General features: G+C 49.6%; 1 protein-coding gene across 1 annotated transcript in view; it reads right to left on the bottom strand.

Annotated features, from left to right (window-relative positions):
* Nucleotides 1-11,583: 11,583 nt before the first annotated feature.
* ABCC10 (ATP binding cassette subfamily C member 10) overlaps nucleotides 11,584-22,574 on the bottom strand; it is a 609,641-nt gene continuing 598,650 nt past the window's right edge. Inside the window, 1 exon segment of the mRNA XM_069608805.1 lies at nucleotides 11,584-12,403. Coding sequence (XP_069464906.1) covers nucleotides 12,268-12,403 — 136 coding nt within the window. The 3' untranslated portion in view covers nucleotides 11,584-12,267.

The raw sequence follows: 22,574 nt of genomic DNA, 5'->3' as shown, positions 1-22,574 counted from the left end.
CGAGGCCATGCCCAGCCAACTAATTGACACATAACTCAAAAGCCCCGATTGATGGAAGGGAGGCAGGGTGAATCTTTGGACACTAGGCACCTGGGTGTCCAGTCTGCATGCTGCTAATTAAAATGGAGATTTACGTCTAGGGGTGTAACCTGCCCAATCACAATGGACCAAGTTATCTAGGGTCCTATAGATAGTAGAACCAATGGGACATCGTAGTTGTAGTGACGTCTATCACGCGTGATGCAGAGGGTTGGGCATAGACACCCACCCGATAAATCCAATCCTCACGCTCTGTTACCATATACAGATATAGCACCTATACTTAAGTTACCTTTCCTAACCAATTATATTGCATGATGAATTTGAAGAGTTAGATGTCAGTGATGACGAGTTTTATGTATAAATGTTGCTGTTCAACTGAAGTTCGAGGAAGTTGGAGCGAGACAGGCGATCACGACGATGCTGATTTCCAATTGTTTCCCTGTTTGATGTACTTGTCATTAAACAGACTTCCCTTTGCCAAACTACTGAGTCCTTATTATTGAGTCGTGTTGGAGTAAGTGAATCCTGCACCCCCTGTCCTCACATGGTGCAGCCATCTTGTCTTACAGGTACTAGAGGGTGAGCACTGACCTATGGGCCCGTCAGTGGAAACACCGCCCTCCTGTACAGGGTAGCATAACGTGACATAGTGTAGCATAATATGGCAGTGTAGCATAACATGGCGTGCTGTAGGACAACTTTCCATGGTGTAGCATAACATGTCACGGTTCACCATAACATGGCCTGGCGTAGCTTAACATGGCACAGTGTCGCATAACTGTCCAATATGTAGCATAACACGGCATGATGTAGCAGAACTACCCATGGTAAAGTATAACTGGCACAGTGTGGTATAACTCATAATGGCATAAAAGGATGCAACAGTTCTAGCAGTTTAACATTTGGAAAGATGCAGTAAACAAACCCAGGCAAGAGCCAATGTGGACAACGTGTGCACAGGTGTAGCAACGGAGTCCATCTAGTTTGCATAGTTCTTACTGCTTGCAAAACAGGGATGGAGCAAAAAGGTACAGCTCTAGACATGGACCAAACTGCACAAAGCTTTGCACCAGGGCAAAAAAAAAAATGTGGTGTAAAAACAAATAACTTACATCTGAGTAATGTTCTGTCTGATGGACGTACCCCCCACGGATTCCTCATCTACAATATCCTTTCCACAGCACAGCTGTCCTTCAGAAACTTGTTTGCCACCAGCGGGTGCAGCACGGCTCCGCCCTAGTGCCTCTACGTGCCCCGCGCCTCACATGACATCGAGGCCAGTATATATTGAGGCGATAAACTCTGAGGAGGCGGGTCCACCCTGTGGGTAACAGCCCACCAGCCAAAGGCCTGAGCGAAGCGAAGGTCCCTTAACGAAGGTGGCGGGCCGTTACCTGCAGGGTGAGCCCAGCCCCCGAGGGGTATCTCGCCATTAGCATCAGTGTAACATGCCACACGGATGCTAATGTTTTTTTTTTTTTTTAAATGGAAAGTATTTTCTTTCCATGCACAGGACGCCTCGTGGCGTACCGTTCACGGAGAGAAAATACTCTACCAACATGGCCACCATGGATTAGGAACTCAGGACTCCATATGGAGCCTTCTTCCATTTCCATGACGGCCAGAGCGGGAACGGGAGCAGCAGTAGCTGCAGCAGCGGGACTCACTGCTGCAGCGAACAGGTAAGTGGGATAGGGGGTAAGGATTTAAAAAAAACTAAAGCGGGGTCAGGAAGGGGACGATGGCGGGTGGGGAGCCAGCCATCAGGTGGCATAGAACTTGGACTATCACTGACGGTGTCAGCCTGCGTTCCTAGCCAACCAATTGGCTGGCTCCCCCACCCAGGGTGCTAATGAGGTACCACGTCCCGTGACCTCAGTTCCCCTTTTCCCTAGCACTCTGACACTGAGGGACCGCAGGAATGATGGTGTACTGGCTAACTGTCAAGAGGGGCAGGTAGAGTGGGCGAGGAGGAATCCGTGGAAGGACATCCATCAGAAAGACCATTACAGAGAGTAAGTAATTTGTTCTTCTAAAGGATCCCTACCTCCCAGGATTCCTCATCTATGATAGACTCCCAGAGCAATACGTAGATCTGGGGGAGGGAGGAAAGCAAGGACACCATCTGGACTAGAACACTCTGGAGAACCCCCCACCAAAACAGGCGTCCTGACTGAAAGGGAATCCAAGCAGTAATGCTTAGCAAACGTGCACAGAGACATCCACGTTGTCGCCTGGCAGATGTCCAGGCCAAGCACTCCCCTTTGCAAGGCAGAGTTGGCAGCCACTACTTTGGAAGAATTGGCTCTGAGACCCTCAGGCACATCATTACCAGCCAGATCTTAGGAAGCTGAAATACAGAGAATGATCCAACTGAACAAGGTCTGTTTGGTCATAGTCCTGCCAGCACGGGCACCGGCATACCCATCAAAAAGCTGGCCATCTTTCCTGGCCTCTTTTGTCTGAGAAACGTAGTTGTTGAGGGCCTGCACTGGGTCCAGCTGATGGAATCGTTCTTCTGTCTTGGAAGCGTGAGGCACAGGAAGATGGATCTTTTGAGATGGAAATCCGAGACCACCTTCAGAAGAACAGAGGGTCTCACACTCAATATCAGCTTCTCCCTAGAGAAAACCAAATGGGGAAATTTAACAGATAAGGGAGAGCAACCTAATGGAACAGGAAAGGAGGGACTCAAACAGAGCTGCCATAAGGAATGCCCAAACCAAATTCAAATCCCACATCGGAACTACAAACTGGCAGAGGAATCTAGTTACACAAACCTCACAAGAACTGCATAACAGTTGGGATTGTGAGGAACGAGCCCTGAAATAGCAGCGAGGTATCCCTTTACAGAGCTGATCTGCAGGTCTAACTGTGTCAAGGAGAGCAAAAGAAGCCAAAACAGCAGATAATGGGCACAATAAAGGGTCCAAATCCCACTCACGGCATAAAAGCTGCAAATGTACGCCACATGCAGGCAAATATGGACTTCATTGTGTGTACAAAAAGGACATTGTCCGACAAGTCCCACTCCTTGTATATCAGCCTCTCAGTAGGCAAGCATGAAGGTTCAAGCTGCTGAGGTTAGGGTCGGGTTGATAGGTCAACTCTCCTCGGGAGGAAGGGCAGATGGGCATGTCCAGCGACTGCAGGTACCACGTCCACCGGGCCCAGTTCTGAGTGATCAGAATCAACATGGTCCCGAACAGGCACAATCTCCTGAGAACCAGCGGAATGACAGGGATCGTCCGGAATGCATAAAGGAGTATGAATGTCCATTTGACTGTCAGTGCTTCCCCCAAGATCTCCTTGGGGAGGACATTCCTTGGAGCAGAACAACTAGCACTTACTGTTCACACTGAAAGTAAAGAGATCTACTTGAGGAGCCCCCCAGAAGGAGATCATCTCCTCTAGAACTTCCTTGAGGCCGAAGTCTGCAAGGCATCTGCTGTAACATTCCCAGTTCTGGCAAGATGGTTAGCCATCAGAGAGACGCCGTTCTCCAGAGCTCAGAACCACAGTCGCATGGCTTCTCTGCATAGCGGCAAAGACCACACTCAACCTCAAATGTTGGTGCATGGCCACTGTGTTGTCTGTCAGGATCAGCACAGCCTTGCGCTTTAGAGAGGGAAGGAAGGTGATCCGAGCCAGCCTGATCGCTCGCAACTCCAGCAAATGGACATGCTACTGAGACTCAGAGAAACCACAGTCCATACACTGTCAGTTCTGATAGCCTACCTTGGGTTGAAACCTTCTGAAAGTCTGCCATGTGACCATTAGCAACAGAGGAGGCCTTGAGGCGATCTCATGCGCATCCGAGTCTCCGGAACCACTAGGATACAGGATGCCATGAGGCTTCGTAGATGTAGAAAGGCTGAGGCAGGGACTTGCCCTGTGATTGGACAACATTGAGCATCCGGGATGCTTTGCATCTGCCTTAGCCACGCTGTGTGCCCTCGAACGGGACAGCATGACATCACCCATAGTTTTGTGGACACAGGTGAAGGTCTTTGCTGCCCTTTCCCAGAGGGCCATTATGTGCATGGACTGGCACGACCCGCAGTCCTGGGTGTCATGGTCTGTGCCCCAAGCAGAAGGAACAAGTTACTTACCTGTAACTGTTGTTCTCCAACATGGCTCTGGCATGGATTCACATGCTCATGAATATTCCCCGTCGTCAGGCTGGGAATCCTCAGTAAAGAGAAAATCAGTATCAGTTTCGTTTCTGATCTGTCTTTCTCAGTAGTAACCAATCACTGGTCTCTGGGTCATACTGTCCCAGCCAATGACTGCCCTCTCCCTAAGCCCCGCCTCTGACAGCCATCTTCAGATTTGGTAGCACGCAAAGTGGCAGTATGACCAAGTGAAGAGCCGTAGAGGGGCAGGAGGGAGGGTCCGCATGTGAATCCATGCCAGATCCATGCTGGAGAACAACAGTTACAGGTAAGTAACTTGTTCAGACTCCAGAATGGGGTCTGGCATGGATTCACATGCTCATGAATATAAGAATGCATAGCAGTACACACATGCACAACCAACAGGAGGTGGAAAAAAGGGCTCAACATTAAGCATTACATCAAAACTCAACATTAAGCAGTTCTTAAATGGAAGCCTTCGAGAGAGCCTTCCCTTGGTTCACAGGTCCAAAGTTCACAAAAAGCTGTGATGTCTTCCGAAAACCCCTCGTGCAGTCCACGTAGAACTTCAGCGCTCTAGCCACATCCAGCGAGTGCAAAGTCCTCTCGGCTGGAGACGAAGGCGACGGGAAGAAAACAGGTAACACCAAGGGCTTATTGAGGTGGAAGTCCGACGGCACCTTGGGCATAAATGAGGGGTGCGTCCTCAGCACCACCCTTGTGTCGTGAAAAGTCAAGTATGGAGGCTTGCAGGATAGGGCCTGGATCTCTCCCACTCACCGTGCAGAGGTGATGGCCACAAGAAACGCAGTCTTCCACAACAGGAATTTCAACGGTGCCGAATGCAGGGGCTCGAATGGCGCCCCCATGAGCCTGGTCAGCACCACGTTGAGCTCCCACCCCGGTGCAGGGGCCTTCACCGGTGGGAACGATCGGAACAGTCCCTTCATAAATTCCTTCACCAGGCGATGGGACCACAAGGACGCCTGTCCTGTGGTTCTGGTGTATCGGGAGATCGCAGCCAGATGTATCTTGATGGAGGCATGAGCCAGTCCAGCCTTGGCCAGCGACAGTAGGTACGGCAGCCCTTCAGGGGCCGTAATCCGTAGAGGGTTAATCTTCTGTGCACGGCACCAGACAGAGAACCTCTTCCACTTATGTCCGTAGCACTTGAGAGTTGAGGACGCCCTGGCTTTTGCAAGGACCTCTCTGCTGTCAGCCGGGATGTCGTAACCTCCAAACTCTAGCGCTGCAGGAGAAAGGCCTGCAAGTTCAGTGACTCCAGGTCGTGATGAAGTATGGCGCCTCCTTCTCTGGAGAGAAGATCAGTGTCCGTCGGCAGCTTGACTGGTGGGGACGCTGACAAGTCCAGAAGGTCCGGGAAGCAGATCTGCCTCGGCCACGCGGTGCGACCAGGATCCTCCTGCACTGGGACCTCTTGAGCTGGTTGACGAGTCGGAGCAGCAACGGCAACGGAGGGAACGCATAAAGGAACAGGCCTTCCCAGGGGAACGAGAAAGCATCGGCCATGCTCCTCGGCTGGGGAAACCTGCTGGCGAACCTCTGGCACTTGGAGTTCGTCGCCGTCGCGAACAGGTCGATCTGGGGTTTTCTCCATCGTCGGAAGAGTCGATCCACTTGATCCTGACGCAGTTCCCACTCGTCGCACGAGCGCAGCTCCCTGCTGAGTGAGTCGGCGATGGTGTTTTTTATCCCTGCCAGATGAAAGGACACCAGAAACATCCCTTGGGCGACGGCCCAATTCCACAGATCCTGGGCCTCCCTGCTTCCGGATGTAGAACATGGTGGTGGTGTTGTCGGTGAAAATTCTCACCACCTTGCCCTTGAGGGACGGGAGAAAGGACCTGAGGGCCGAGAATACTGCACGGAGCTCCAGGATGTTGATGTGGAGCATCTTCTCCTCCGGGAGCCTCAGGCCTCTTGCGTGAAGATCTCCGGTGTGTGCTCCCCACCCTTCCAGGGAGGCATCCGTCGTCACCGTTATCTGGTGCGATGGGGTCTGAAAGTCTATGCCCGCCGTCAGATGAGCGCGGGTGCCCCACCACCGGATCGCTCGTCGGAAAGGTCTCGTCGAGCGGAATCCCGTTCTCGAAGCTGCCCGTCGCTTGGATCCAGCGGGAGTCGAGGAACCAAAGCCTGCACAGGCGCACGAGATATATGCAGGAGGACATCATCCCGAGGAGGGACTTGATGGACCTCACCCTGGCTATGTCCATGGCCAGCAGACGCTGCACCTTGCCCAGGATGGCCTTCGTCCTTTCTTCCGACAGTGAGGCCAGGTACACCACTGTTTCGAGCTTTGCTCCCAGAAACAATGCGACTTGCGACGGGACCAGGTGGGATTTGGGAAAGTTGATGGAGAATCCCAGGTCCTAGAGCAGCTGGACGGTCTTTGCTGTGTGATCCACGGCAAGTTCCTTGTCCCTGCTTGGATGAGCCAGTCGTCCAGGTAGGGGTAGACGTGGATCTCCTGCAGGTGCAGCCACGCCGCCATCGGTGCGAGGTACTTGGTGAACACCCTGGGTGCCGACTTCAATCCGAACGGGAGGGCCTTGAACTGATAGTGCCGTCCTTGGACCATGAACCTGAGGAACTTTCGGTGACCTTTCAGAATGGGGATGTGGAAGTACGCATCTTCCAAATCCAACGACGACAAGAAATCGCCCTCCTCCAGTGGTCCCAGCACATGCTGGAAGGTGACCATCCGCAACTTCTGTGCCTTGATGTACTTGTTCAGCTGTCGCAGTTCCAGGATGGGGCGCCATCCTCCTGTCTTCTTTTTTACTAGGAAGTACCTTGAGTATACTCCGGAGCCCCGGAGCCTCTTCGGGACGAGCTCGATGGCACCTTTTTTGAGCAACGCCCTCACCTCCAAAAGTAGTTGAGGGACGTGATTTTCCTTCCTGACCACGGGTGGAATGCGGGGGCACTTTTTTTGAAATTCGAGGGCGTGCCCCTGGGCCAGAACCTCTAGCACCCAACGGTCGGTGGAGATGGACTCCCACACGCTGACAAACTTCGCCAGTCGGTCTCCCACCGGGGTGCTTCGGTGGGGGCCCGACCCCGCTGTCGGTTCAATCTTGTTTGAAGGACGCCTTGCCGCCTTGGCCTCCCTGGCGGCGGCCCCCCCCCCCCAGACTTGCCTCGTCCTCTATAGGCTTCCTGCGACAAGGAGCGGGCCGCTTGGCGGTACTTAGAGGAGCCACCGCCGAATCCCTTGGAGGCACCCTGCTTGCCTCCGGCACTCCCAAAGGACGTCTTCTGTTGCCAGAGAACGCCTAGGGCCATAGAAGTCTCTGTGTCTGCCTTGATGGCTTTGAGGGACTCATCCACCGTTTTCCCAAACAGATTGTTCCCGTCAAACGGCATGTCCAACACCTTGGCTTGTACATCCTGGCGGAAATCCGTCGCCTTGAGCCAACCCTGCGGGAAACCGGTGTCGGCAATGTCCATTGCCACCGTAATGGCGTGGTCCGATGCCACTTCGCCATTTTGCAAGATCTCCAGGGCCTCGGCCCTCTTGTCATCCGGTAGGAAGTCCAACAGGGGGGCGATCTTGTACCATAACTCCCTGTCGTAGCGGGCCACGATCGCGAGGGCGTTGGCCGCCTTAATCGTTGTTGCCGCTGACGAGATAACTCGTCCCATTGCATCCAGCTTCTTCCCTTCGCCATCCGGCGGGGAGGTTGACGTTGAGACCGATGCCACCCCCCCGCTTTCTTCTTGGCCGCCGCTGAGACGACCGAGTCCGGAGTAGGTTGTGCCCTAAGGCACAAAGGGGCCGCGTCAGGGACCCGGTACTTCTTCTCGTACCGATCCTTCTTGGCAGGCGTCGTAGACAGGTTCTTAAGAAGGGTGAGACCCTCGTCCCAGATGTCATCCAGCAGAGGCACGCCGAGAACTGAATTCCTCTTGGCCTCGCGCCGTTGGTAAAGGAAACCTTCCTTCTTGTCTTCGGGGTAGAGCTGAAAAAGCTTGGATGCCCTAGCATGGAAAGATCCGATCTCATCGGACGGGGAGGCCCGGGCTGGTGATGGGATCTCCGTCCTGTCGTCACCGCCGTCGTCGTCGGTACCCGTCGTGGCCATGTCTGTTCCCGTGTCATCCCCAGGGATGGGGGACGTGGGTAAAGGCCGAGCAGGCCGCGAGGGCTGAGAAGGCGGGGCTGGGTGGATCCGTCTTCTCTTGTTCCGGGGGCTTCACGCCGGGACCGGCTCTGATTCCTCCTTCGGGCCTGGTACCGGGTCCTCCGTCGGTGGTAAGGGCAATCTCGTCCTTATCTGCGAACATAAGGATTGTATTGCCAACAAAATGGCTGCCGAGTTATCCTGCAGCTCCGGAAGCGACAGGAGCGACGGGTGACTAGGACCCTCGCCGGTGCCGCCGTCACTCTCGTCGTCACCCTCGTCTGGATCCCTCCCGTGGGGACGGGCCTCTTCGACGCCCTCGTAGAGGCCCTCTAGGACTTCTGCCAGCTCCTCCTCGGATATTGTGTCTGTGTTCACAATGGCCACATCCCCCCCTCTTTTTCTGCCGGGGTCTTCACGGGGGTCTTTTCGATGTGTCTGAAAGAGGCTTCCCTCCATGGAGGCAGGGAGACTCTGGGCCCCGAGGTCGCCTCCACTGATGTAGCCTCCACAGGCTGCGCCAGGGCCGCCAAGACTCCCTCGATAGAGGCCTTGGCCGGGTGATTCAAGGCCTTCACCGCCTTAGGCGTGCTTGAGGCCTTCACCTTGGGGGGAGGGTCACTGCCTCGCTCCCCCTCGGCCGAATCCTTTGAGATCGACCGGGGCCTCTCCAGAGGCTTACCCGGGTTCTCCGATTTCCTCTTTCCCCGAACCAGAGCATTGGCTCGTGGTTGATGGTGCTGGGGAAGGCGCGCCCTGCCTGGCAGCTGAAGAGCCCGACCGTTCGGCGCTCCCGGTGCCCGCGGACTCGCGGTGCTTTGCCTTCTGTTGGGCCCCCGTTGCCAGGGCGCCCTCACAGGACTTAGAAGACTGCTCAGACTTCTTCTTCTTCTCACCTGACGGACTCCTCCCTTCCAGCCAGTTGGAGAGACGAAGGTGGCGGTCCCTGATGGTCCGTTCCGAAATGTTCCTGCAAAACGCACAGTCCTTCGCCACGTGCGTTTTGTCCTCATGAAGGCAGTAGAGACATTTCGAATGCTTGTCCTCCTTGAACACATTCTGTAGCTGGCATCCAGGGCAAACCCTGAACAGCTTTCCGGGGCGTCGAGCTTCCTTTCTCCTGGGCCATGTCCGGGTAGGCCGCAGAAACTTCTGGAATCCCCCAAGAAGCGTAACTCGACAAAATCTTCACCCTTGAAGGGTGTAGAAAAAAATCCGACACGGATACCCGTTAATCGGATGTAGAGACGGTGGAGCTTGAGGCTCTTTTTGACTGAAAAATGAGAAATTCTATTTGAAAAAGCGCGAAAACGCAGCAAAAGCTCGAGAGCTAAACACGGGGACTCCCAAAATGATTGAGCGTGTATTAAAAATCTGAAGATGGCTGCCAGAGGCGGGGTTTAGGGAGAGGGCAGTCATTGGCTAGGGCAGTATGACCCAGAGACCAGTGATTGGTTACTACTGAGAAAGACAGATCAGAAACGAAACTGATACTGATTTTTTCTTTACCGAGGATTCCCAGCCTGACGGCGGGGAATATTCATGAGCATGTGAATCCATGCCAGACCCCATCCATGCTGGAGAAAAGACAAATTCTGTGTGGATCCAATATCAGTATCTGCCAGCTGCAATCCATGCAAGGTTTGAAATTAGAATCCTTCGTTGGATTGGACATGGTGTCAAAAAACAAGAAGAGCGTGTTCGCGAAGTGAACAGAGTGCATGGAAAAAAGGAACTGAGGTTACGGGGCGCGCCCCTCAATATATACTGGCCCTGACGTCATGTCCAGCACTGGGTGTGTAGAGGTGTCGGGCGGAGCTAGCGCGGAGCCGCGCTGTGCCCCATGGTGGCAGAATAGTTCCTGAAGAACAGCTCCGCTGTGGCTAGGATATTATAGATGAGGAATTCGTGGGAGGAGGGAAACGGTCCAAGGTCGTCAAGTGTGAAAAGCTATTGTTATAAGCAAGTTCCTTATAGTGTATGCTAGTTACTTGTGTTATGTAGCTGGGCCCATATTTCATTCATTATGGCCTTTGATGTCTATTTGTGGACAATTGGCTTAAAAGAAAAAAATAATGAGATGGATTTGGGCTCGACCAAATATCCCCGACAGAACCCATTCCACCTTGACAGCGTAACACTCTATTCGCACTGCTCTTGACCTCTTCAACCTCTGACCCCAGAGTATCACTATTCGCACTGCTCATGACCTCTTCAACCTCTGACCTGCAAGGCCACAATCATTTCCATTTACATTCTTTTATTTTACCAACTGGCACAGGTCTCATGCTGTGTTTTATATCACCTGGCACAGCATCTAAAAGTGGTGACCCTTCTGCTGGCTTACGACTAATGACTGCCATGTTTCCGAGTGTGGCACTGCTTCAGTGGGGCGGTGCACAGCTTTCTCTGCTGGGCCTGCTGAGGTTCTATCGGGCACACAAAGGATTTCCTGCTTCGCTCCCCTCAGGGCACCTAAAGTAGCCTAATGTGCCACATGACGACCTTCACAATGTACTGCAAATCCAAAGGCTTTTCAATGCACCACTTCGACCCATTATAACACACGCTTCCATGGAAGAACACTAAAGCCCTCTTGGGGCTGTCCGGCCCACTTCCATTCAGGGAGGGGGGTTGGGGGGGGCATCGGGGCAGGTATTTACGTCACACTGATTTGAAGGTTACCAACTACCGCTGATAGAGACATTGTTTTAGTGGCCACAAATGTGGGGAAGGGGCCTGAAGGTTTGGTGAGCAGTGGCTGCATGGTTTTAATCCGGCTCTGCTTTTCACACTGGTGTGCACTGCAGCAGTGCTCTTAGTGTGCGAGTTTGAGAGTTTGCTTCCATTGACCCCAAGCCCAGTACTATCCTTTGCCACCACAAGCCTGTGTCTTCCTGGCAGCCTAGCCTGCCTGCCTGCCCTTCTCCTGCTTTGGAAACATAAAAAACAAACATGTTTTTTAATATCACTAAAACAGTGTTCGCTTTATGCAACCAACAGGGCATGAACATGTGATCTGGAACTGCCAATGAGAAGAGAGATTCTCTGACCTTGACCTTGATTAAGAGTTTCCTAGAAGTAGTTTTGGCAATTAACCTAGGTTCTTGGGATGAAAGAAACTGGGATGACCCCAAAGCAGAAGGTCCTCTTGCCCACCGGCAATCCAGCATGCTACGTCCCCTGTCCAGAGTGCATACCTTACCCTTTACTGGAATAGTAGTAGTTGCAAGGGTGGCCTGGAAAAATTCACATAGTCTGAGAAACATTGTTTATTAAATTCACCAATTTCCTGATCTTGTGAATTGTGTTGCTTGATCCTTAAAACCCCAAGGACACAGCACCCTCAGCGCCCTCCTCCCCCAAATCTACAGTGCCATGGGCAAACAGCAAAGCCAAACGCACCTCCCATCTTGAGTGAGGCGTGCCCATCTTGAAGGCCTTCTTACTCACATCCCAGCCAGTATTTCCTGCACTATTAGTTCTGCGGCAGACATCCCCTACAATTTTTGGTCCCTATCTCCAACATGTCCGTTGACTTGCAGTCAGAGGATGTTCACGGCTACAGCAGGTATGCTCACCGATGCGGAAAGTATCTGCATATTGGGAGTATACTTGGTGAGATAGAACGGCATTGCCATATCGGACTCCAGGCATCTGATGATCAGTGGGAGGCATACAAGTCGAGTTCTGCTTGAAGGCCCTTGACGCGCAATGTGCAGCACCGCATCCCCATGTAGGAACCACCTCCAAACACTAACCCGATTTGTCTTGTGCTTCAGAAAAGTAGACCTGTGTCCCAAACCCACAATGCAGGGGGCTGTAAACAGACTTTCCCCAAAAACCCCAAAACACAGAGTTTGTGAGGCAGGAGCTGCAAGCTGAACACCCTGGAAGTGTTGGTGGACTCTTCCCACAAGCCGGCGCCTGCCCTGGTCCCATCACTTCGCTCCGCTATGAATCAAGTGGAAAAAGAAGGAGTCTGGCTGGTCACAGAGGACTCTGGGGGAGTCTAGCTCTGCCACCTTCCCAGCATGCATCACCAGCACACGGTCTGAGTCCATGATGGTGTTCAACCTGCAAGGGAGAGAAAGCACAGACGTGATTGGTAACGGTACATACCAAACATACATACCAAACAAATGATAACACATCTGAGTAGAGATGAGAAGGTTGCTTATCATGGCGCTAAATTTGCATGGACCTGGCCGGGACACTGTGGATGGCTATGAACGCACCCTTCCCATGAGGCGGGAGGCAGCATTTTACACTCACACACATGGTTTCATGGAGATGGCACCTCTATTGTGGGCTATGGACAACATCTGACAACGTACGACGCACCTAGTATTGCAGACTGCAGCATTGTGAAAAGGCCTGGCATAACTTGCACTGATGTGGCCACACAGACAGCGTGATCTCCAGCAGACAGAACATGAGCCCCCTACCCTCTCCTATTAACGCGCCCTGGTTCCGCCCACAGGGGGCAGGGCGCCTGGATAATGCACGGTGAATACATATTATACTGCATGATCACAAGGAGCAAGAAACTAGGCAGAAAATCCTCCACTCAAAAGGTAGATACAACATTAAACGCCCCACAAACGTCACAAAGGTGTGTGTCCTTTACGTGAAGTGAGGTGCTAGTGTGCAATCCTTAAACATGAGGGGCAACCATGTGAGGGGGGGGTGGGGGGCGTGGGCCTCCTGATTCCCACCTTCTGACTCTATTAGATGTAAAATGTCCACACAGGAGAATATTAGGCGTAGCACGAGTGTGACCCACTGGTGGACCATTTCCATTCTACACATAGGAGCTGGATGGGATCTTCTGCAGTTACACAAACATACAAATGGATTTTCAGACATATAGCATGCAGTATTCCTCATGCTTTACCACTGGTATTGCAGTAAATCTCTAATCACTTGGAGAGCCTCAGACCTCTCCAGGATGGAACGATAATGACTGCATGTGAAATCTGGCAAGGTGTTTCTGCAGAAGTCCTAATGAGGGATACGCACTCCTGTCCAAAACCTCTGCTCGGCTACGTCTGCTCTGGTTTTGCGTGTAACATGTGAAGACATCATACCTATTTAACATCATCCAAGAGAGGTTTGGGCGGTGTTAGGTAGGAACAGTGTTTTAACATGTGCCTGTGTTCTACTGTGGTGGGGTCTCAAGGAACACCCGCTTTCCTCCACTAAACAAAAGAACCGCCGCGTGCACTCTCAGTCTGAAGAGTAGCTATTTCACATTCTTGAAAATCAGTAGAGAAATCCTGGGTCTGCGATATGACAGCTGAGAAGATCTTACCCGTGATACCCTCTGAGACATTTCCCAAGATAAGCATGCCGCACACTGGGGAGTGGTGGCATGAAGCATCTTGAACTCTGATGATACAGGGAGGGAAGAACCAGAAGACAGACCTTCTTCGTCTACACCCCAAGACTCTGGAACCTCCTCCCCATTGCGCCTTCGTTTGTACAGTTCAGGAAAGAGCTCAAGACCTTCCTCTTCAAGGAATGGCTCTTCCCTAACACCTATCCTCCCTGAGACTTGGTGATCTGCTCCCCACTGTCTCCTCCCCTGGTTGATTGTAGATGTAGATTGATTGTAGATCCCGTGCTGTCAATTGGCCATCCTCACCCTCCCCCGTTTTCTCCCCTCTCCCTTTTTCTCCGTTTTCTTCACTGTATTCTTTGCCCTATGATTGTAGAGCACTCTGTTGCTTCCCAAATCTAGGTCTGAGCTCAATATATACCCTAATACGAAAACCTTGATTTAAAAAAGTAGTACCCATAGTAGTACCCATAGACTCCTATGCCTATTAAACAATGTTTTTGTTCCAAATGTAATCAAATTATTATACAAGCTCAGAGCTACACATATCCTATGAATTGCAGTGTCAAATCGATTAAAATCATATTGCTTCCAGAAATTCATGTTGAAAAAACTCTGAATAATAGGTTATTTTCCATTATGTCACTCTCACAACACTTAAAATTAATTATGCATGGTCTACTCATTACTATCAAAGCAAGCATTCACTTACTCAATAGTTCGGACAGATATATATCACAAATATTACATACCTGTGATCGTCTTTCTGATACTTGTAGCTGCTTAGATTCACATACTTTGCATAGGCCGACATCAAGTAGTTGGTGCAGAGTATTGTTACACTCACCTGGTATCCACGGGGACGCCACCCAGCCCTGGTTGGATGATTTGCACTCTTGAACCCTCTCCCGGTCCCTTGGTAAGGCCTCTGGTTAAAGATGGGTCTGCAATATAGGAGAGCTGGATTCAATACCAGATTGTCTTTATGTTTTCTCACCTCCCTTGGCCTCAACTCCTTCCTCCCCCTTGGTCCCTCTCCTCACCTTAATATTGTAGAAGGTGGATTCTCCGTCCTGCTCCTCGTGGCAGGGGCGCGTAGATGTGGGGGGCGAGCAGCGACCAAGTTGCTTCACTGGTGCAAGCCCCCCCTCTGGGAATCCAGGCCTGCTGCGACTCTGTAGGTTTGCTGCTTTACAGTCTTTATATGCAGTTCTTATGTTCCTCTTAGTTCGAACAATAATGTCTTGCTTCTTTCCTTTTAGGTATGGAAAGGTATTTTGGAGTTGTCATGCAGTTTGAAGATGAGCATGGGCCGGTAGGCGAAAACGCGGTGAGCTTGATGCTGTCCGGTGAGTAATGAGCGATGCGCGGCGCTGTTTCGCCTTTTATATTGCTAACCTGTGTCTATTCTCTCCTTGCAGGTTGCGATGTTCCTCGTCGAGCGCCGTAATGTTCCAGCAATGATACTGACCAGGGGATGACTACCCACGTAAGAATTGTGTGGCTTGCTTCATTCGGAAGGAAACGGAAGTAAACGCTTACTAATGCTGTCGTCTCTCTCCTCTTTCCAGGTTATGGTATTCCAGGATGCATGCGGTGCCGGATGATGGACTTCGTACCTTCAGGTGAGTGGAACTGAAGTCGGCGATGGATTGAAGACAGGATACTGTTCCAGGTAAGTTTTGTAGTGTTCCTTCTCTCTGCAGGTCCTTGGTTTCAGGTAAGCTGGCATCAAAGAACTGGACACAGTGAGCGTTACGCTGCCCACAGCAGAATAACGCAAAGCATGTTCTGCTGTTTGGGTGTGGTTTCAATAGTCTCAGGTAAAGTAGTCCAGGTAAAATAGTCCCAGGCCTCGCACACCCAAAGTAGTCCAGGTAAAGTAGGCCCAGGCCTGCCACACCCAAAAGACTAGACCGCATAGCTCAGTTCCTTGTAACTGAGCTATGTGTGTGCCTCCATGTTGGCTGAACCCTCCCCCCGCCCCCAAGTTAAATAGTCCCAAGTAAATAGTCCCATTCTAATGTTGGTCTCCATGATGGTTATGAACCTGGCGCCAAAGGCGCCAGAACTGACTCCAAGAGAGTCCTGGATGAGGTTTTAAGGCCTTTGACCTGGCCCTAACTGGAAGGCTGACTTGCCAGTGAGGGCCAGGGGCAAGGGTCATGACAGCACCCCCCCCCTCCCAAAGCCCCTCTCACGGTGGCACTTCTGCCTGGTCCTGGTTTGGCTGGGTAATTCTGATGGAACTTTTTAATTAAGCGAGGTGCATGGATGTATTCACTAGGTTCCCATGATCTGTCTTGAGGGGCGTATCCCTTCCAATCAACTTAGTATAGTTTGGAGCTGGTGTATTTTGAGTCTAGGATATCCTTTACTTCAAACTCTGATTCTCTGTCAACTAATACTGGTTTTGGTGGAGTTGTAACCCGAGTACCGGGTTGTACCATTTCAGGAGTGATACGTAAAACACAGGATGAATCTGCATAGTGGGTGGTAGGGCTAATTTAACTGCCACTAGATTGATTATGGATTCAATAGAATAAGGTCCTAGATATCGGGGACGAAAGGTCTGAGTCCCTTTTATGGGCACATTTTTTGATGCTAACCAGACCTTGTCTCCAATTTGATAGTCGGGGGCTTTTCTACGATGTTGGTCAGCAAATTTCTTTTGTCTGTTCTTGGCTTGGAGTAAATGTTCTGCTTCTTTGAAGGCCTGGGAAATAGTCGTATGTAGGGTTTTAACCGCTGGCATTTCCAAAGGGTTTGGGAGATCCAATTCTGAAGTACGTGGATGTCTACCATATATAGTGTAGAAAGGGGTTTGTCCAGTGCTGGTGTGTAAAGAATTATTATAGGCATATTCAGCTATCCATAACAAGTCCTTCCAATTTCTTTGCACTTGATGTAACATGCAACGTAAGTATTGCTCGAGGGTTTGGTTTGTTCTTTCTGTTTGGCCATCTGTTTGAGGATGGCGACTCGTGGATAGTCGAATGTCAATTTGGGCCATTGAATAGCATTTCCTCCAGAAGTTGGATTCAAACTGACTACCTCGATCTGAGATCAAGACCGATGGCAAGCCATGTAGCCGTACGATTTCCTCCAGGAATACTTTTGCTAAATTGGATGCATTTGGAAGACCCTTAAAAGGAATAAAGTGTGCCATTTTAGAGAACAAGTCTACAATTGGTTTATAGTGACATTTTCGAATAACATTTGGTCGAAAGTCAAAATGTCGAAAAAAGAATGTCTAAAAAAAAAAATTTCGAATGTCTTTTTTTGTTCGAAATTTCAACCCCCTTTTTAATTTTTTTTTTCTGTTTTAACTTTTTTTATACTCGCGAAAGCAAAATAAAACATGTAAATAAAAAAGGAAAGTATTTGAAATTTTTTTTAGACATTCTTTTCGACATTTTTTTCATTCGACCAAATGTTTTCGACATTTTCACTGGATACCTCTACAACTACTAAGATGGTGTTCAATCCTTGACTGGGAGGTAGATCTGTAATGAAATCAAGGGACAGTGTGTGCCATGGTGCGGGAGGAATTTCCAATGGTTGGAGAAGACCAGCTGGTTTCTGATTTTAGGACTTGTTTTGTGCACACACACCGCAAGATTGGATAAATTGTATTATGTCTTTACGCCATGTGGGCCACCAATAGTTTTGTTTTACTTTAGCTAGAGTTTTGGCAATGCCAGGATGACCTTCAATCAGGGAGTCGTGATAACCCGAAATAACCTGCTCTTGTAAATCTTTACTTGCCAAGTACAGACAGTTCCTAAAATATGGTAACTGGTCTTTAATGGAGTAATGTTCTCCTTGAGTACACCACTCTTGTGAGAAAGTGGGATCCATTAAGAGCTGGATCTTGTTTTGGAGTTCACCCTGTGTCAATGTTGTCGTAAGACCCCGGAGTTTGTCTTCTGTAAAGACGTCTACTGGATCTGGAGTTATGTATACCTTTTCATCAACACCCATGCGGGACAAGGCATCAGTGTTTCTGTTTCTGACTCCTGGACGGTATGTGATCACATAGTCACATTCAGCGAAGAAAAGAGCCCACCGCAGTTGACGGGATGATTGAGCCTTTGCTGTTTTTAGGTATTGCAGGTTTCGATGATCAGTTATGACCGTGACAGTATGTCTAGAACCAAGGAGATAGTATTGCCATGCCTTGAAAGCTGATTTTATAGCCAAGAGTTTTTTGTCTGTGATAGCATAGTTGAGTTTGGGAGGTGAGAATTTTCGTGACCAGAAGGCCACAGGGTGTAACTGGCCAGTTCCTGGGTCCCTTTGGGAGAGTACAGCTCCCATAGCCATGCTAGAGGCATCGGTTTCAACTATATAAGGGAGGTCTGGGCGAGGATGCCGTAGAACTGGAGCAGAAGTGAATTTTTTCTTAAGTTCTTGAAAGGCCTTCTCTGCTTCTTCGGTCCAATGGAACTTTTTATTGTTTTTTCTCAATAGTGATGTAATTGGATGCACTATTTGGGAAAAATCTGGGATGAATCAGCGGTAAAAGTTTGCAAAGCCCAACATACTCTGGATTCCTTTAAATGAAGTTGGTGACGGCAAGTTAAGAATGGCATCTACCTTGTGCCTATCCATTCTGATACCTTTTGGTGTGAGGATAAAACCGAGGAACTCCACTTCAGTGACATGAAAAGAGCATTTTTCGAGTTTACCATACAGTTTATGTTGGCAGAGTTTAGTAAGGACGGAGCAGATAATGCCTGACATGGTCTTCTTTTGTAGCAGAATACACTAAGATGTCATCAATGTAAACCAGGGCGGAAACGTCGAACTCCCCTAAAACATCATTCATAAAGTACTGGAATGCAGCGGGAGCGTTGCAAAGTCCAAAAGGCATTACCTGGTATTCATACAAGCCGTATTTGGTACGAAAGGCGGTTTTCCATTCGTCTCCTTTCTTCACTTGAACAAGATGGTATGCCTCCCCTAAGGTGCAGTTTGGTATAGATTTGGGTGTCTTTGACTTGATCCAATAATTCGGGAATAAGGGGCAGTCGATAATGTTTTTTTACTGTGATCTGGTTTAATGCGCAATAGTCGATGCAAGTCCTCAAATCTCCTTCCTCCTTAGGTATGATGAATAAGGGACTGGCTGCCGGTGATTTAGACGGGCGGATAAATCCATTTGCTTGGTACTGATCAAGATAAGATTTCAAATGGAGGTTTTCTGGTTCATTAAGTGCATAGATTTGGCCACAAGGAATTTGCGCACCAGGTATGAGGTTGATCTGACAATCGTAGGGCCTGTGCGGTGGTAGAGCATTTGCTTGTTCTTTCTGGAACACGTCTTGAAAATGTTGATATTCATTTGGTAGAGTACTAGTCACACCTAGCACAATCGCCGCCGTACTGGGAGTAGCAGATGTACATATGTACATAAGTCTTTTTTCCCCTTTTCTTGGTAATAACAGGTGCGAGCACAATCATTGGAAAAGGCCAACTTCTTGGCACGCCAATCTATTAGAGGGTTGTGAGCTACCAACCATGGCTTCCCTAAGATTAGTCGAAACTGAGGAGCTTTGATGAGATCAAATGCAATAGATTCTCGGTGTCCATCTTGGCACAGTAGGGTTAGTGCTGCTGTACATTGGGTTACTGGTCCGGAAGCTATTTCTGTCCCATCAACAGTAGTAACTTTTTCAGTAGTCGATTTAGAGCATAAGGGAAGCCCCATCTCTGCTGCAAGATCTTGGTCTACATAATTCCCAACTGCTCCACTGGCTATGTATGCTTCGACAGCATGCACCCGAGACGGTTGTTGGTGATTGATCAAAATTACTGGTAATGCAAAGAGTGAGGTCTTTGGCTCATCCTTCTCGCTTGACAAGCGGACCTCTACGCTTGCCAGGCTTGGTAGTTTTTCGACTCCTTGTTATTATCTTCCTTCTCTGTGGCTCCAACAGTTCTCCTTGGTGGTTTCACTGGACATTCTTTGAGGAAGTGGCCTGATTTTTAACAATATAAGCATAATTGCTGTTGCCTTCTCTTGTTTCTTTCAGTTTTAGTTAAAGGGGGCCGTACACCTCCGATTTGCATGGGTTCTACTGTGTTTCCCAATGTACGTGGAACATTATCCTTTGACCGGACATACACAGCTCGAGTATCTAACCTTATCTGGTCCGCTTTTCGGTCTTGTAATCTGTGATCTAAATGCACCACAAGGTTGATGAATTCTGCACAGCCTTTAGGTGGGTTAACCACTTGAGCAAGGACACCCTTTAGTTCCCCTCGTAGACCCAAATGAAATAGTGTGGTCCTTTTTTCCTCAGGCCACCCAGCTTCAACGACTAGTCTGTTAAATGTTGCTATATATGTCTTGACTTCCTTGACAGAGTGACAAAAGTTTGTTGTTTAATGCTTGGCCTGCAGTATGACGAGCAAAGAGTTTTTCCATTTCCATCTGGAAACCCCCAAAGTCATGTAACAACGGGTCATCCTGACTTACCAATGGTACCGAACAATCCGCAGCACTGCCGCTCAGATATGAGAAAACAAAAGCAACCCGCGCTTGGTCGTTAGGAAAAGCCCCAGGTCTGCAAAGGAAATGAAGACAACACTGGTTCATGAACGTTGCGTACTTCTTGGGGTCCCCTGTAAATCGTTCAGGTGAAGCTAAAGGAACTGCCCCAGGAAGGGTTATGTGTACTGGATTGGTGGAAGTTGGTACAGGTGGTGGCGGAATGTTACCAGGCAATGGGGTCTGTCCTGCCTGTGATTGGAGCAATTGTCTACTTATTTCGTCGTGTACGATCCTTAGTAACAATCGAATCCCTCCTAGCACGTAATTGTTCCAACAACTGAACTAACTGGTCAGTCTCTGAAGTCTCCATGACGCCCAGGTGGATAATATTATTGAGGCTTTGCGTTCTGTTACACTCACCTGGTATCCACGGGGACGCCACCGAGCCCTGGTTAGATGATTTGCACTCTCAAACCCTCTCCCGGTCCCTTGGTAAGGTCTCTGGTTAAAGATGGGTCTGCAATATAGGAGAGCTGGATTCAATACCAGATTGTCTTTATGTTTGCTCACCTTCCTTGGCCTCAACTCCTTCCTCCCCCTTGGGCCCTCTCCTCACCTTAATATTGCAGAAGGTGGATTCTCCGTACTGCTCCTCGTGGCAGGGGCGCGTAGATGTGGGGGGTGAGCAGCGACCAAGTTACTTCACTGATGCAAGCTCCCCCTGTGGGAATCCAGGCCTGCTGCGACTCCTTAGGTTTGCTGCTTTACAGTCTTTATTTGCAGTTCTTATGTTCCTTTTAGTTTGAATAATAATGTCTTGCTTCTTTCCTTTTAGGTATGGAAAGGTATTTTGGAGTTGTCATGCAGTTTGAAGATGAGCATGGTCCGGTAGGCGAAAGCGCGGTGTGCGCGATGCTGTCCGGTGAGTAATGCGCGATGCGCAACGCTGTTTCGCCTTTTATATTGCTAACCTGTGTCTTTCCTCTCCTTGCAGGTTGCGATGTTCCTCGCCGAGCGCCGTAATGTTCCAGCAATGATACTGACCAGGAGATGACTACCCAGGTAAGAATTGTGTGGCTTTCTTCATTCGGAAGGAAATGTGAGTAAACGCTTACTAATGCTGTCTTTCTTTCTCCTCTTTCCAGGTTATGGCATTCCAGGATGCATGCGGTGCCGGATGATGGACTTCGTACCTTCAGGTGAGTGGAACTGAAGTCAGCGATGGATTGAAGACAGGATACTGTTCCAGGTAAGTTTCGTAGTGTTCTTTCTCTCTGCAGCTCCTTGGTTTCAGGTAAGCTGGCGTCAAAGAACTGGACACGGTGAGCGTTATGCTGCCCACAGCAGAATAACGCAAAGCATGTTCTGCTGTTTGGGTGTCGTTTAAATAGTCTCAGGTAAAGTAGTCCAGGTAAAATAGTCCCAGGCCTGCCACACCCAAAGTAGTCCAGGTAAAGTAGTCCCAGGCCTGCCACACCCAAAAAACTAGACCGCATAGCTCAGTTCCTTGTAATGGGCTTCCCAACCTGAGAGTGAGGCGTCTATTGTGAGTGTAAGGTGTGCTGGTGCGTTGACAAAATGTTTTCCCTGTAACATGTTTCCTTTTGTCCACCACTGAAGAGCCAACACCAGTATTTGTGAAACTGCTGCTAGATCATCGCAATTGCCCACTGCCTGTGACCACTGTTTCACTAACCACTCTGGCATCGGACGCATATGAAGCCTTGCATGTGGCACAATGAAGATGAATGTGCCATTATGCTGAGAAGGCTCATAGCCTCGTTATCTGTCGACCCGCTATATAACAAGGTATGTATTGAATTCGGTTTTGTACCTTCTCGTTGGAGGGGAAGAGTTAGGTGTCATTTGTCCGAATATCTGCCCCTAACTATTGTTTTTGCGGACTGGAGATTAGGATTGAATTCTTTTTAGTTGCTGGCAAAACCCTAGTTTATGCAGAAGATGTAATGTTTTCTGCATGTTAAGCGGACATATTTCTTGTGTTTGTCCTGTTATTAGCCAGTCGTCCAGAAAAGGGTACACTGGAATACTGTCTCTGCGTAGGTGTGCTGCAACCAACGCTAGTGCCTTTGTGAATACATGGTGGGAAAGGGGCACTGATGCGAACCGAAAGGCAGCACTTTGAATTGATAATGCACTGACCCACTTTGAATCGTAGGTATTTTCCATGTGCAGGCAACATTGAAATATGAAAGTAGGACCAGGTTACTTACCTGTAACTCCTGTTTTCCAGCATGGGTCTGGCATGGAATTGCATGCTCGTAAATATTCCCCGTCGTCAGGCTGGGAATCCTCAGTAAAAAAGAAAGCAGTTTCACTTTAGCCTGAAAACTGCTCATCTCCTCTATAACCAAGCATTGTCCTCTGGGTCATACTGCCCCCATCCA

Source organism: Ambystoma mexicanum, chromosome 4q, assembly GCF_040938575.1.
Source record: "Ambystoma mexicanum isolate Mex_15411 chromosome 4q, UKY_AmexF1_1, whole genome shotgun sequence".
Lineage (NCBI taxonomy): Eukaryota > Metazoa > Chordata > Amphibia > Caudata > Ambystomatidae > Ambystoma > Ambystoma mexicanum.
Note: the sequence above shows the minus strand (reverse complement) of the source record. Positions and strands in the feature narration are given on the sequence as shown.